At 45.5% G+C, this 16,496-nt stretch overlaps 1 protein-coding gene across 6 annotated transcripts; it reads left to right on the forward strand.

The window, feature by feature from the left end:
• The first annotated feature begins 7 nt into the window (after positions 1–7).
• Positions 8–16,440, forward strand: LOC127004904 (protein phosphatase 1 regulatory subunit 37-like). Of its 6 annotated transcripts, none has more exons than XM_050873120.1 (3): positions 8–3,520; positions 5,203–5,307; positions 6,041–16,440. In XM_050873120.1, exon 3 carries the CDS (start codon positions 6,519–6,521, stop codon positions 10,314–10,316), a length of 3,798 nt encoding a protein of 1,265 aa, XP_050729077.1. In that variant the 5' UTR covers positions 8–3,520; positions 5,203–5,307; positions 6,041–6,518; the 3' UTR covers positions 10,317–16,440. The 6 variants fall into 6 exon arrangements, with proteins under 6 accessions (XP_050729077.1, XP_050729080.1, XP_050729081.1 ...); XM_050873123.1 differs by having other exon boundaries at positions 8–3,476; XM_050873124.1 differs by having other exon boundaries at positions 8–3,156.
• Positions 16,441–16,496: the final 56 nt, after the last annotated feature.

Raw genomic sequence — 16,496 nt, forward strand, 5'->3', positions numbered from 1 at the left:
TCTCCGCTACATGCCCTGAATATCAACTTAAGCCCCGCACAGTGTTGGCAGACTCCCCCAAACACTATGAATCAGTGACACACCATTGCGGTAAAGGAAAACCTCGAGTGATCGCTAATGAGACGAATCAGGGAGGCCCAAGCATTAGCGCGGGCCACGAGGGAGCAACGCGACAGGGAGGGACACACTTTATTACGTCAGTCAGCGTGTTGCCAAGGCCGGGTCTGACTTGAAGTGGATGGGACTGGCTCGGCGGTAGAGAGGCCATCGGCAAGACACTATCACCTTTCCTGTATCACCGCTCCCTGGCCCGTAATCTTTAGCCTGTATATTCGTGGCTCAGTTCGGGCTTATTGTATAGTTTTTCTTGTCGAGTACTCGTATGTGTTATGTCATTGTGTAAAGACTGTTAGGTCAAGGCGTGGTTTGGCATACATTAGGTTGTGTCTGTGTGCGTGGACTTGGTTAAAATGTCGAAAGTTTATAGGACAGGTGTGTGTGTGTGTGTGTGTGTGTGAGCGGGCTGGCAGGTGTGGCGAGCGAGCGAGCGGGTGAGCGAGTAGAGTGAAGAGAGAACCAACCTCCTTCACATGTGCACGCTCAGTAACGTACACGACTGGATGGTGTACATACACGCACACACGGAGCTCCCGCGCGCACACAAGGCCGCTCGTTGCATGGAATCAGACAGCCACGGTTATTGTGTTGCGTTACGGCGGTGATGTTGGATGTGTTGCTGGCGCGGTGTGTTGCGGCGCCAGGGACACGTGGATTTGCCGTGAAGGAACCTCGAAAAAAGAAGCAAGGAGGTGAGGAACTGCTTGGCCGGGACGCGGAAAAAAGTTTTATCACACGTAGTTCACCATGACGAGAGGCGTGGAGGCGTGGAGAAGTGTGTCAAAGCAAGGCCAAGCAAGGCGCGTGCAAAGGGAATGGGGACTGCCTGAGCTGCAACCACTACTTCCACTACCACTATTACCACAACTTCTGCGCCTACCACTATCACCAATATCTCGCTACCAGTTGATTCCTTTCGTTTAGTAGTTCCGGTTCGGGTCAGTTCATGCCTCCCACACTACTACGAAGGCCCAATATTGATCAGTTGAATAATAAATTGAAATCGACGGTGGGAATTTTCAGAGCCGTGGCCTGATTCTCGTGGCATGAGTCGTCATTATTTCCTTGAACCGTATCACCAAGGGCGGGTGTTGTGCAAGAAATGGAGGAGCAGGAGGAGGAGGACCGAGTGGCCGCCTGAGGGTGTCTTGTGATCTCAATTAATTAAACGTCTCGCGTAATGAGGACGCTCGCATTGTCATTGTATGCATTCAGATCAGAGTTAAAAACGCATCGGTTCGTGCAGAGCTGTGTTCTATGTGGTTTATGAGGAGTGTGTGCGTGTTCTCGTCACGCTGTCTAGGATGTTGTCTTTTCCTTGTTTATCTACTGCGGATGACAGTATGGTTTCTTACACCTTGCTATGTTGTCTTATACCTTAATTCCTTGCCTTACTACACTCACGTCAAACCCTTCCCTGTTTCCTTATTCAGCTATCTACATCGTGCGACTTATGCTATCTTATCCCAAAGAAATTATATACACCTTCCTCGTCTTATTCAACACTCTTTAAACTCCTTCACTCTTCCTTTTAACTATCTTCTTTCTACCATCTTACACCACAAAGAAAGTAATATACCTTCCTTGTATACTACCCTTGCATCTCAACTTTTCCCTCCTTCCTTGTTTCCCTAATCAACTAATTATACACTATCTATACCTCTCGTCTTATTCTACACTTATATCTCTCAACCGTGGGTGTGATAGGCTGTACCAGAGAAAGGAATATTCCTCGCCTAATACCACACTTGCATCGCTAAACCCTGAGCGCGATATACCAAAGAAAGCAATTAATATTCCTCCTGCCCTTGCTTCCTACACTCGCATCAAAACCGTGGGTGTAGTGGGTGTTGTAGTATTCCCCTCACGAGACAGCCCCGTGCACCTGTTGAGGCTCTTGTGCGTAATGCTTTTAGTGTGCACCGCAAGGCCTTATCTAGTCTGCTGAATAAGGCGTTTAACCCGACAGGCATTTCTGCGTCTTCAATGAATGCTCGCGTGTTCCAAGGCTACTGAACATTAAGTGAAAGCCATGAAGTGAGCTCGGGAGTTTTCCTTGTCTGTTCCTCCTCCTCCTCTTGCTCCTGTTCCTCCTGCTCTCGACATAGTTACGCCACGCGCCCCGCAGAGGTGGAGGTGCGAGTGCGAGCAGTGAATGGTGGTGCGGTGAGGCCTGGCTGTAGCTATTTCGTCATAACTGGCACACGGGAGATCTCGAAGAACAGTATTTTCTCCTCCCTTCCCTCCTTCAGCCTTCTCCTCCTTTCCCTGTCTTCCGTCTCTCTCTTGGGGGCTCCTCGTGCGTGGACTGATGCATATGGATGTGGCGGACGTGGCTGTGAGGTGCTAAGAGGTTTGTGGTATTGTGAACACGGGATTTTTGTGTTACCTGATAATTAAAGGTTTGCTCTGCGTCAGGGGGAGGTTTGGCAACACCGGCAAAGTTACCATGGCAACAATGCACTGAGTTGCCATCACGCTGTCTTGCTAGAGGAAACCATGATGCATTTTTCGACCCTATCTTAACGTTTTTAGTGTACGCGGGTAATTTTGAACCCGTGTGGAAAATGTACAGGAGGAGAAGAAAGGGTCAGAAGAAGTCAGTAAGGGTGTGGGATAGCGTAAAAAAGGCGTAGAGGGGGAGAGCGCAAAATCACCATGGCAACTATACCGAGTTGCCATCACATCGAATTACCAGAGGAAGCTTTGATGCTCTTTTCAACCTTATGGAGACTGTTTAATCTACGCTATTTACTTAGAACCCTTCTGGAAAATGTACAGGAGGAGGGGAAAGCGTCAGGGAGAGTCAGTGAGGGCGTGGGGCGGCGTAAAAAAGGCGTAGAGGGAGGGAGAGGAGGCAGGGGAAGGGGGGAAGGGGCGCCTTAGCAGGTCGACAGCCAGCTTGGGAGTTTTCCAGCCAAACAGCTGATCAAGAAAACAACCAAACAATAACAAGTATCCGCCCAGCCCAGGGGAGGAGGCTGATCCCAGGGGCCACACGGGAGCGCTGTGCAGGTACTGGCGGGGATGGCGGGGAAGGTGAGTCCGGGGGCGCCTGGGAACCGGCCTATGGCACCCACTCGCTATGTCCTCCTGTAATGCTTTGTGGTGGTGCTCGCTCCCTCCACGCCCTGGCCTGCCCGAGTGGAGCCTGTGCAGGTTGATAGACTGGCCTGCACATCGTATAAATCCCTATGGAGTGTAGGGCGTAGAGGGAGTTCTGAGGTGTGTGTGCGGAAGGTGTCTTATAAGCATCTACCTGGCCATTTTCTTTTTTATTTTTTATTTTTTTTATCGTTCGAGTTGGCAGCGAGATTGGGAAGGCGAGGTGCGGGTGCGGGCTGTCCTGTTACCTGTGGGTGTGTACGTGTGCGTGTGCGTGTGTGTGTTCGTGGCTGCCCAGGTACGCCGTGTAACCTCCCGAGGTGCTTCCTTACAGGTGTGGGGTCGAATTATGCAGGTGTGGTGTGTTCTAGGGTGTTGTGTTGGGCCGCCCCGGGAGTGTTGTGTTCCTGCCTCACGGCCCCGCGTCTCGTGTTCCGGGGCTGGCCGTGCTGTTGTTTTGCATTCACCACCTTTACCACTGCCCTAGACCATTGCAGAATTGGTGTTGGCTGTAGTTATTGATCTCGTGGAAGTGGTGCTTTAATTACCTACCTGACTACATTTCCATTAGCTTGTATGAGGCCACTCAGGCTAAACATTGTTAAAGAACAGAACATGTTAGCTTTCTGTACACTAAGCATTGATCTCAAAACAGCTTTCATTCCAGAATTTTAAATTAAATATGTCAATAATATCAAGTACTTTAACAAAATATTTGGTTTGGTCATCATTATCCAAAGTTGTTTGGTTTCAGGATTTCACAGGAACCTACTCTTACTCAAGTAGCAAAAATTACTAGAAACTGTTAACAGTCTGGAATAAAACCCCCCTGATTTTAAGCATGATAGTTTAGTGACCTGAGTGGTTTGTTATTTTTGTCATTGTGTTAATCAACTTTATGAAAGAAACTCTGTAAACCAAGTTCAGTGATGATAAGATCCCACATCTGCTTCCCCTCCCTCAGTCATGTGTTACAGTAAGGAAGAGGTGCCTAGACTTAGTCGATTTGTTCCGTTCTTGTGTTTGTATGGTCAAGGGGCCGGGCAAGCTGCACCTAAAACATTTATTAATATTAGCTTCACTAATGTGAAAATTTTATATGAGAAATAAAAATATACAACTTTGGGCACATGAAACTCTCTGCTTAACCTGCCACCTCTCACCTACACCTATTGCCTGTGTGTGGCTAGAACCTTGATGCTGCTAAGTGTATCAGATATTTCAGCATTGTTAACACAAAAGTAGTAAGTATACACACACCTTGGATCTGGCAAGTGTTCACTAAGGCCTGGTAACTTGGAAGGGATGCTTTGAACCTGTCGTGTCTGTGTGGATTTACTTAGTTTTACCAAATGAGATTTGAGCCATGGTTATGCTGTCCTCTGTGTGGGGTGGGTGAGTTGATTATCATCAAGACACTAGAATTTCTTTCAGATATCTTTAGTTGTTATAAAAATGATGATGCTATCTTTGCCATAAAGTTTCCTTTGGGTAATTTTTTTAGTTGTGACACTGTCTGCAAGGGATTCCATTGTGTTCTTATAGGGAGGGCCTGAGGTGCTGTCTGGCCTTGCTTTCCTAAAAGATACCCGTGTAATTATGTTCCATCACTGAATGAAAAAATAAAATGCAGTGAGAGGGAAGGATCCAAGTTATTATCATAACTTCTTTATCATTGTCCTTAATTGTTAATCTGATTACACCATCTATCATCTATTCTTGTTCTTCTACAGCCCTAACCCCAACTAACACCAAGGTTTGGGCTTCTTTTGGTATATTAAAGTTAAGAACTGATTGTTTCAGTGTTACAAACTGTTTCACTCCAGTGCTTCACCTGCCACTTTACCTGTTTCCTTCACTTCCACTTCCATGATGTGTCTTATTTTCTTTGTGTGTGTGGTCAAACCAGTACTCCTGGTCTAATTGGACATTGAGTTCATTGTTAAGCATTTTAAGAAAGCATTATTCTGTATCTTTCAGGTGCATGTGGAGAATCTGGATCAATATGAGTATCTAGAGGGACGCCTTGTAACAGTGTTTGGGACTCTTGATATTCAGCGCGAGTCTGCATACGTGACGGCCAGAGTAAGTAGTGCTGCGTGCTGGTGGTGCCTGGAGGGGCAGGCGCTGCTTGGTGGCTGGAGGGATTAATTCTGTGTGTGAGGGACGGGAAATTTCAAGGGTTTGAAGTGATTTTCTTAATATAAAATTATAGTAGTAGTATAATCAGTGATTTGTAAGTTTCACTTATATGAGATATTTTCAATTATACTGACTTTTCCAGATGATTAATTATAATGTCTTAATATTTCCAGGGAATCTAAAAATAACAGGTTCATATATTTAGCATTATTGCAGTTTCTCAACTCATTACTTCATTGATTTGAATTGTTAAATAATGTTAAGATTATATTTATTTTAACAAATATTTAATATTTTGGAAATCCACATGTAATTATATTTAGTGTCTTTAATTATAAATGATCTCCTTATGAACTTTTTTAGGTTGAAAAATATTGTGATTTACAGTCATCATTATTGCCTTTACTGTTGGAGAAGGAAGCATAGGTTGTCCATGTCTAGCCATCCCACACCTTACCTTACCTCCAAGAAAACTACCACACCAGATGCTACATGTTAACTATTATTATCAACTTCACAGATCAACATCTCACCTAATACCCTGCAAACACCAGAAGCTTTGCAACATTACAGTATCAAGTAACACAGATATGAAAGAGTACATTTAAGTGTGGAATAAGAGAGGATGTTGCAGCACAGGAGGGCCTCATTTTGACTTTTCTATTTTCCCCCATAGATTATCCGAGACTCTGAACATCTTAGTGTGGACCAACATAACTCTGCTATGGCAAGCCTCAAAAAGTTGCTGGTGAAGTAGCGTGTGTCAAGAGCTGGTGGGTTCATTATGGGTGGTCATTAGTAAGCGTGTAGGATACCAGCACATAGGGGGTAAGTGGCCGACGCTTCGTTTCCCATGCTCAGGCAAACACATGGTAGGTGGGTGAATACTGCGTGTTGCTGTATCGTCCAGTTTGTCATGACTGCCAGACGTGCATCAGGCCTTAGGGATTTAGTTGCACCTTGTAAGCATCACATGTCAGGAGTTGAGATTCCACCCCATCGCTTGTACACGTCCCAGTCTTCTCTTGTGTTTGAGCCACTGTCAGCGTGCATAGATGAGACAAGACAGTATAGCCACTTGATAGAGCATTGCGACCAGCTAGAACACTGCAGAGTCTTGCACTACATCGACCTTATGCCAACCTTGCAGCATTATGAGCGACACTAACAGAACTGAGGCCTCTGGCAATGCCCCTGTTTGTGTGCATGATGATGCCTCAGTGTCACCACAGGAAGGGTCCTTGGAAGCTTCACAAGGCAGCCAAGGAGAGGTGACACAGAGCCCCGAGGCAGAAAAAGGTTCCCTGGAAGTCACAGTACCTGAGCATGCAGGAAGTGATGTGCATGACAATGGCCAATCCGTGGATAAAGGTGACAGTGGCCTCGAAAAAGCTGCTAGTGACTGTGAGGAAAGTAAGTCCAATAAAACGGAAAACCCGGAAGGCTGTGTACAGTTTGATATTTCTTGTGAATTAGGTGGTGTTAGCACTGATATAAAGACTGCATTTAAAGATGTACAAAGTGAAATATTCTCAGCTGTTTCTGAGGTTAAAAGTGAACTGAGTCATGTACTTCAGAGTTCCACTCAGTTTTGTTTAGGTGCCACAGATCAGGATGGTACTAGTGGTGGTGATAGTAGGGATCCCGACGACAATGTATTGCTGATAAAAGATGAGTCTGAGGTTTCAGAACATCCTTTTAGTGTTCGGGATATAGTTATTCATAAGTGTTCAACTACTGAAGGTCACCTTGAAAAGGTTGACTTACCTGTTTTTAATTTTAAGGAAACTGATGGTAAAGTAGTCACAGACCCTGTTAGAGATGAGCCTAATAGAGCAGATTGTAGTAGTTGGGGTGAGGGAGAGTCTTCAGAGCTTGGCGAGGGAGTGTCCCCATACGTAGCCATGGCTTTGAAGACTGACAGTAGTGTAGACAAGGATGAAGTATTTACTACCTTTGGTTTGCATGATGAACTTAGTAAGAATATAGCCATAGAAGTTACGGAAGACTTCCTGAAAGAGAAAGTGGACTCTCTAAGCACAGAAAGAATAAGAAAAGAAAAGAGATTTGATGTGAAAAAGGTCTTTGCAGGCCAAGCAAGACTGAGTGAGGAGTGTGAGTCTGAGAAAGAGGAAAGTAGCAGCCATTTGGTCTGTCACTCCAGCGATGAACATGCCCTGAAGGCTCAGCCACTCTCTGCGCCCTCCACTCCTGTTCCCTCCACCTCCGGCACCGGCAGGAAAGCTCTCAGGTCTGTGTGCAGGGGCCGGAGGGTCTCATTCCCTGAAGACGAGACCCACCTCATATCCAGCTACTTGGAGCCCGTCAACCCGTGGCAGCAAATGGGGGGGACAACCGTGGAGGAGATAGCAACAGCGTACCGAATGTCGTGTGAGCGTCACCGCACGCAGCCCCTGCCGGGGGTGCTGCAGCAGATCAAGGCTCTGCCCCTGGTGCTGGGGGGCCGCGTGGAGTGCCTCAGCCTGCGTTCTCAGAGACTGGACAGCAGTCAGTGTGAGTGCTTGGAGGAAATCTTCCGAAGAGTTCAGTTCAAAATATTAGACTTGGAAGGATGTTGCTTAGATGATGACACTGCAATCCCTCTCTTTGACATGATTGAGTTCTATGATTCAGTCACGCAGCTAAACATTTCATGCAATGATAAAATTGGATTCAGAGGATGGCAGGCTTGCTCCAAAATGTTGAAAAGAACTCCCTCTGTTGAGTATTTGGATGCCCGCAACACTAACCTCAATGAAACCAACATGCCAATACTGAGCAGGGCGTTGAGGCTTGGATCTCGTCTCCACACTCTGCACCTAGAGAGCTGCAACTTGACGGGTCGCCCACTCATCATACTGACAGCAGCGCTGAGGCAGAATGAGACTCTGACCGAGCTCTACTTGGCAGATAACAGGCTTGGGGTCAATGACTGCATACAATTGAGCAACTTGGTAAGAGCTAACAGCACACTGCATATACTAGATTTGCGCAACAATAATGTGCAGGATGCCGGGTGCAACCATGTGTGTGAGGGCATCACAGAACAACAGAAGCACCAACAGCAGCAGCAAGGGGAAGAAGGTGGGGACAAGTCACGCTGTCGAGGTTTGAGGTCCCTGGTGTTGTGGAACAACCACCTCACCCCACAGTCTGCCCCCCACCTGGCCAACATGTTAGCCATCACCAGAGCCCTGGAGACCCTCAACCTTGGACGCAACAACCTGACGAGTGAGGGAGTCTTGCGCCTCAAGGAGTCATTGCTAAGAAACCGCGCTCTGCTTCGTCTTGGCCTGCAGGCGGCAAGAATAGCAGACGAGGGTGCTGTGGCCCTGGCAGAATACACTGCTGACAACAGAGTGATCCAGCACGTTGACCTGCGAGACAATCCCATCCACGTGGCCGGCCTCCTTGCCCTGGCCCATTCCCTTCGCCTCAACTCAACTGTCATCCAGATGGACATAGACTCTGACTGCAGGAGCGAGCCATCGGCAGAGCTGGCGGAGCAGCACGCCTCCCTCCAGAAAGAGATAAAGGAAATTTGTCAACGCAATTTAACCCAGAGTCACCTGAAAGCAGTGAGTCAGCCAAAGACAGAGACTCCAGAAGATATTAATTCCAAGCCTGCCAAGAAGGAGGACATGCATGGAGGAGTTATCAGGAAAATTTCCCTCACTTGTGAGACAACTGTAGCAGCCTCCCAAGAGTTCAGCAGCTCAGAGGTGGTCACTCGCGAGGAAGAAAAACAGAAGTACATAAGTCCGGCCCCAAGTCCTATCCCAAGCCCCTGCCCCAGCCCCTGCCCCAGCCCTTCTCCCAGTCCAGTTCCAAGTCCACTGAGAAACAATCGCTTCAAAGTTTTCAAAGTGGCAGAATCTTCCAAAAGTTCTCCTAATTTAATTGCAAATATCAGCCAACCTACCATGGGATGTAATGTAGTCCATGTTTCCCAATCAGGCAGAAGCTTGTCTGCAGGAGATCTCACCCAGGCTCCCAAACAGAGTGGCACACGTCCCAACAGGTTTGGCAGAGGCGGACGGTTCACGGTAACACGCGTGACAGAGCCATGCAGTCTGCCCTCCACCCAGGAAGCTGCAAGCTTCACATTGTCTTCAAGCTACACAAACACAAACTCAGGCTCTGGAAGCCCTAAAATTGTGATATCCTCTCCTGTTAGAGTGGAAAGAGGATTTAGTGTTGAAACAACAACCAGAGAAACAACTGAAAAGCCTGGTGATAAACAAAATAAATGTGATCCCATTGGTATTGTAGATTTTAAGACAGTGAAGGTTCCAGAGGATGCACTACAGTCTGGCCAAGACAGACATCAGTTTAACTGTAATGCTACAGAAGGTGCCAACCTTAAAAAATGTTCATCAGAAAGCCCTAGGCAGGAGCTGTCATCCCAGAAATCTTTAGCAGTGTTCAAGAACAACGCTGAGGGTCAGAAGAGTGAGAAAGACTGTGATTCCCCCAACCTGAGTGAGTTGACTGACAGCGGATTCCTCGACGAAGGAAGCTGCGGCAGAAGCAGCGGCAGCGTGTCGCCGTCACCCAGCACCGGCAGCCATCACCCTATGCCTGAAGGGGATAGAGACTCCCTGCTGAGCTCCTCAATGGACAGCACCAGCCAGGAGGACACAGGCCTAGGTCTTCCCATGCAGGGGTCAGAGCCAGCCAGTCCAGTTGCACCATGCAGTATGCAGCAGTTTGATATCCACTCGGTGCATGACCCGCCTAAAAGAGCACCGCTGGCTGCCATGGAGAATGGAAGTTTTGACTCAGACAGTGAGGACAGTGAACTCATGACTCAGTCGTCTGACTCAACCCACAGCGATGAAGTGCGCATCACCACAGAACAGTTTGAGCCCAGAGCGGCGTGGGGATCCAAACCGGAGCAGCAACAGGTCTGTGTGGCCTCTGAGGTGACGGCCCCCACTGAGTCTGGCTGAACACCTCCCCCACCTGACAGTGCAGATCTCTCAGAGGGTGTATGGGTGCACTAAGCACCGAGACGTGGCGACACACCACCCGCAAGCAGCCGATATTTAAATATTGTGATAGTAAATATAAATGCTTGGTAACATTTATGTTTATTTGGTCACGGTTCTTTACCTCAATCAATCTCAGTTGTAAAGATCAAAACTAAGGGTTTATCGTAAAGATGCAATTATGCACTCGTGATATTATTTATTTGTGATTCATTCACATTTAATGGACTTGTGTAATGTTAAACTGAACTTGATTTGTGTTGTGTTGTAGTATGGATGTCAGGATTTCAATTTTCATTAGAATGGCGGATGATCACAGTAGAAAGCCACAATTTTACATTTCATTAGGCACTTGTGTTTAGTTTTCATTATTAGTTTCTGGGCTTAAAATTCAATAGAATTAGTAATTAATACTACGTATATAAATTAATATAAATTCATAAACTGAAATCACTGAAGTTTATTGTTACAAGATCCTTGTTGTCATGGTGCCACACACGGAGGCCCTCTTGCTGGGCCCTTGAAGAAAGTTCTCAGAAAGTATCCAAGAAATTATATTTTTAGATAAACACACAGCTGTGTGATCCTGCATCATACTGTACTGTACCTTCTCCCATGACTGGTATGGTTTTAATAGGCTTTTACAAAGGCTGTATTTTGATGATGCTATCAGTCCATCACCTGGACTCAGCCAACACCTGCCTAGACCCAGCCACCAGTCAGTCACTAAAACACTCCAGCAGTGTCCAAGATGCAGGTGGCAATGCACTCTTTGCTCTCGCCATTGTTAGGGTTATCAAGCAGTAAATGATAAAAAAATGTGTGAGCAGGATTTCCATATGTATAAGTTGAGGGTGCAGCCCCTCACTCTAATGAGAGCATTTGTCTCTGACATTCTCCTCAGCATTGTTGAAAATATTGAAATGGCACTTAATTTTTAATTTATTTAAAATAAATGTCACCAAATACAGTCTAATGTATAGAATAAGAAATTGATTATGACAAAACTTGTACATTAGTAAAGTTTGGTTAGATGTCACACACTAGTAATGCTAGTAAAGAAAAGGCTTTGTATAACTCAGTGCAGTAGATGAGCCGCATTGATGGTTTGATTGACTGATTTACTCTTATTTGATAAAGTGTAGATGATTGGAATTTACTGAGAATTACCCATTTCCATTTCCAACGTGGTTCTCTCTATTTTCTCCGTTGGTATGAAACCATTCACTAGAGAAATAAAAAGAAAAATGTAACTTGCAATCATTTGTGACTAAACCATGAGACATAGATGTGATCTTGTACTGATACATAGCACTGAAGGTTCAGGATGCCATATTGTTGCTGTATGCCATGTCAAAATTTTGTGTAGCTTTCAAAATCCAGATTCATTGAGATTTGTCCCCTACAAAACAATTTCATTAGGTAAAGAATTCACCCCTAAAAACAAGCTTACTATTAAGGCTTCCTCTAGCTTGCTGGTGTGTGGAGCATAGCATGGAGCACACCACTATGAATTGTCGGCGAGACACAGTGGATCCCGTGTGGCGATGCTTCAGTGAGATACGTTGAGCCATGTGTAGAAGGTGCAGCTGTTAGTGGTGCATGAAAAGCTGAGTAATTCAGACCTCTATGTCCCCCCTTTTTTATATTAGACAAAGTGCTGCTCACATCGGTGTCACTGTTGTACATTCTGCAACAACATCTTACCCCTTGAGAAAGAGTCCACTAAGATGGCAGTGAAAGTAACATTTCAGTAAGTCACTTTTGATGTAATGATATCTGAGGAATTGTAATGATGTGCATGAGCCAAACACATACAGGCCAAGCTCAGGGGTGAAAAGAGTGTTGAGCTGAATGTATGCAGCTGTTGTCTCAGGGCCATGGGCACCTGGTGTGACCGGTCATTGTCCCCCCACTGTTACCTGAAGTCCCGGGACGCCACACAACACAGGGACCTGGTTTGTTTACATTTTGGTGCTAATTGTTGGATAGTTAGTTCACCGCAGTTTATTTCCTCCTCAAAAGATGTGCTTTTTCTAGCTTTGAAGGCACATACTCAGTACATGTACATGTTGCAAGGTTGCAGTTTGATAATGGAAGTAAGTTTATGGTTGACAGTTACAAAAAGTAGTGTGTAATATAATTATCCACCATGTACATGTATGTATGTGTGTGTGCATATAATTATTGTGTCTGCCATTGGTTTCTTGGGTAACAGAGGTACAAATGTATGCGAGGGTTTTGGTGGCAGTCTGGCTCTCAAGACGAGGTACCGACTTTCACCATCGTTCTGTTATAAACTCAATGAAAGATTTTTCTATTGCTTTTCTCTATTTCTATTAACTGTTGATTGCTTACTCCTGTCTTGTATCTTCATAACAAGAAGCACTACAAACTACATGACCAGCTGGAAATAAGTATTTTTTTAGTTTTCTTGAAGCTGTTGTTATACTGTATGTGTTGAGAGGGTTGTGTAAAGACTCTCCTCAGTCGCTCATATTGTAATGCCTGTCAACTCCGAGTAATATCCTTCAGTATACTGCAAGTGTCTGCTGCCAAGGAGTATGGTTTATAGTACATTATAAGGAAGCCTGTGTGACAGCAACATCCACTTTGATTCCCTGTGTAAAGCCTGTATCTCCTCTCCCTCTTGCCCCTTAACCTGCATCCTGTAACCTCAAATTTTATGTTGATCAGCAAAAAGTCTGACTCGGTGTTGAAAGCAGACAAGTCAGCTGCACGTGCAGTTTAATACGAGGCCCGAAGCTGTGAGCACACTGAGCCTCACCTCGCCCCGCTGGCCTGCGCCCTCACCACCTCGACAGCTGGCACTCTCCTCCTCCGATATGGCCTAGAAAGAAATGGAACAAGTGCTTTAGTGGTAGTTGATTTTACCTGAGATGTTTATATATTATTGTAAAATGATTATTCACTAAAGGGTTTTGTGGAACAGAAGCCTTTTCTAGTGTCGATAGAGCAGTGCTTGTTAGTAGGATGAACCTAGAGAAAAGTTTGTGTCAGGTAGTACAGTGAGCAGTCTGCCACTTCCAGCTGTTTCTCCACACTCCCTCAAATTAAATGGCATAGAAATGTATATTAGCAGTTAAGCCCATTGTTAATATTGTTGTTGATAATCTTTTTATGTCCTATTCAAAAGAAATACAGAAAATGTGTACACATTTTATACATGACTTTCCGGCACGTGTGACCCTCGAATGCTTGGGAATGGAACCGTACGTACGGCAGTGTGGCATGGGGGTGCATTGTTCCTTCTGCCTGCCTGGTGGGCCTTCCCTCTCTCAGTCTGTGCAATGTATGTCATGCTGGCCCTGTGAATGCCATGAGCTGTGGTCTCGTGTACTTACCGACTGTCCAGGCTGTTGCTCCATAGGTGACGTGACCCATTGTGAATGTGAAGGCGATGCATCACCTAACAGTGTTGTTATTGTTGTTTGGGCCTCTTGATCAATGAACAGTGAAGTGATTCTTGCAGCTCTTATGATAGAGTGAGTGAATTTTTGTCTTATTTGATAATAATGGTTTCAGGTAATATTGACATACAACAATAACTTTTATAACAATGCTGTCATTGGTGGAAAAAATGCCAAACTTATTATTCATACAGAATGCAAGGTGTCCCCCTTTGTTTCAGAGTGTTGTAACAGCAAAGTTGAATGTGTTTTATAGGATGACTGTGTTTGAGGCACAATTCCAGATAAGCAGTTACAGGACCTTTGGAGTGTAGCTCAATCTGGAATTGTATCATTTTTAGAAGCTGTTACTTTCACCAGCCAACACTTTATAGAGAATGCTTTAGAGAACGTTACTAATCAATAGCTATCATGATTTTCAAAGCCTGAGTCTTAATAGTTATCAGTCATCAGCCCTGAAGGTCTTCACTGAACTTTCCACTAAGTCCGACAGTCTCTCTAAACCACACAAAGAACTCTGACTCTCAGGTCTTGAAGTTCTCAGGATTGATCATACAGACAGACCTCCCCTTCATGTTTCTTGCCAATTAAGTATGAACAAACCAGATGGGTACTTAATCTGTAAGCCTCGATTTGATTTTGTATTTATAGGGTTATGGGTTGAATTGGCCCGTGGAGACCTAGCTACATAAAGGTGTGCGAGAGGCCGAGAGTCTCACGCCCAGGTCAAGAGGAGCTGGTCCCCTCACTTGGGCGTGGGTCTCCAGGCCTCACAGTTGCTTCATATATCACCTGTACATACACCTCCACCCACAAGAACATATATTTTAACTGCTATGATCACTCCCTTTCATCCTCATCACCATCACCATCATCATCACCCTTCATCTTCACCGTCCCCTGCCCCTCACCCCCACCCAGCCACTGCAACTGTAACATAAGTTTGGTACATAATAGATGGTCATTCTCAGGAGGACTTCCAAGATCTGTTAACTCAGGTTCCATGCCGGCACCTAGGGATGTTATAGCTTAAAGTGGGACATGTTTTGGATTTAGAAACTCGAGTCTGTTATTGAGAAGAGGTAGAGACTTCAGCCCTCAATGGTCGAAGATGTATTTTTGCAGGTGACTTTTGTAAGTACTCCACATGATATCCTTCTTCCAGTTATGAGTCAATGCTAAAGGGAGGGCTTAAGAGTCAGTGTTAAAGAGATGAGATAGATTTCGGCCTGCACCGTGGAAGATGTATTTTTGCAACTGACAGGTGGCTTTTGTAAGTACTCCACATGATGTTATTCTTCCAGTCATGAGTCAGTGCAAGGGAAAGGAAAGATCAGGGAAGGCAAGCATTGGGGATGTCGGTTCAGGATATGCGAGGTTGTTTGATTTGACGTGATTTTCCATAGAGGACCTTCTTGACAAGTTTTGTTTCCCTGTACTTCAATGTCTGCCCAGTCTTACCGTTCAACCACAAAGCTACCCACCTAAAGTTTTCAGACCTGCACCTTCCAATGTCTGTCTAATTTCAGAAACAAATGAGGTCATGTGAAGTATGGAAGACATTTTGATACCGTAGACAAATAAGATTGTAACCGTCTTCATCCTGTTACACCTTGAGGCTGGACCGTCAAATCCAGACAGTAGGTACCTGATTGTCATGTAGTGTCATCATCACGCCCTCTCCCCCGCCCACCACAACCCAGCAGAGCACATGACGATGCAATATGATAAACCCATTTGCAACCACATTGATCAACCTTGTGCTTTAAATTACCCAGCATTTGTCATCAGTAGTGCATCGCAAGAGAGTTTATGAAGAGAATTTTAACCTTGGTGTCCTAATCAATGAAGAGGTTCTCGTGACAGTGTTGATTTTGGTATGGCTGTGTTGAGAGAAACCACTGTTTTGTAATGATGTGTGTGTGTGTGTGTGTGTGTGTGTGTGTGTGTGTGTGTTGCTTCCCAAGTCCATCCATTGTCCTGTACCTTCCCCGTGGTCTGGGAGCAGCCCAGCATAATAATACTATTAGTGTAGCAACCTGTTGGGGATCACCGGCACAACTGGCCCGCCATTGGAAGGCTCTCGCCCGTTTCCACATGTGGTTTTATGATTCATAAAAGACATTCATTTTAAATAAGATGTATGATATTTATATATGTATTTATTTCTCTGTAGGGTACATACACATGATGCTGCTGCTGCTGCTATATTTTCATTAGAAGCTATTTATTGTTGTATATTGTAAGGGGAGGGGACTTGTAATAGCCCAGAATATTAGCAAAGGTGCAGTTATATATATTGTACATTAAGCACTACAGTACTGTAAGCGACGATGTCGTGGTGTAGGAGACCACACCGTTGTGCTCTGAAATGCCATACAAAAAACGTTATTGTAAAGAGCCAGTTCAGAGGAGGGGGAGGCGGCGGCGGTGGTGGTGGTGGTGCAGGACGGTGTCGGGGCGTGTGTGGGCGTCGTAACCCCGGCAGTGCACGGCTATAGGCTCGTGTGTCCCCCGAGACTATGTTGGGAGGACACAAAGCGTCTCTCTACCGGTTATAGGAGAGGGGGAGGCGTCCTGCGGGTCACTGGAGGAGTGGATGGAAGGAGGGAGTCCGTGAACCATCCTGCTGAACAATAAACTGCCCACGTTAACTACTACTTTATTACCCTTTTACGCGACCACGCCCGGACACTGCTTAGAAGTGAAT

The sequence above is a fragment of the Eriocheir sinensis genome, chromosome 29 (genome assembly GCF_024679095.1).
Source record: "Eriocheir sinensis breed Jianghai 21 chromosome 29, ASM2467909v1, whole genome shotgun sequence".
NCBI lineage: Eukaryota > Metazoa > Arthropoda > Malacostraca > Decapoda > Varunidae > Eriocheir > Eriocheir sinensis.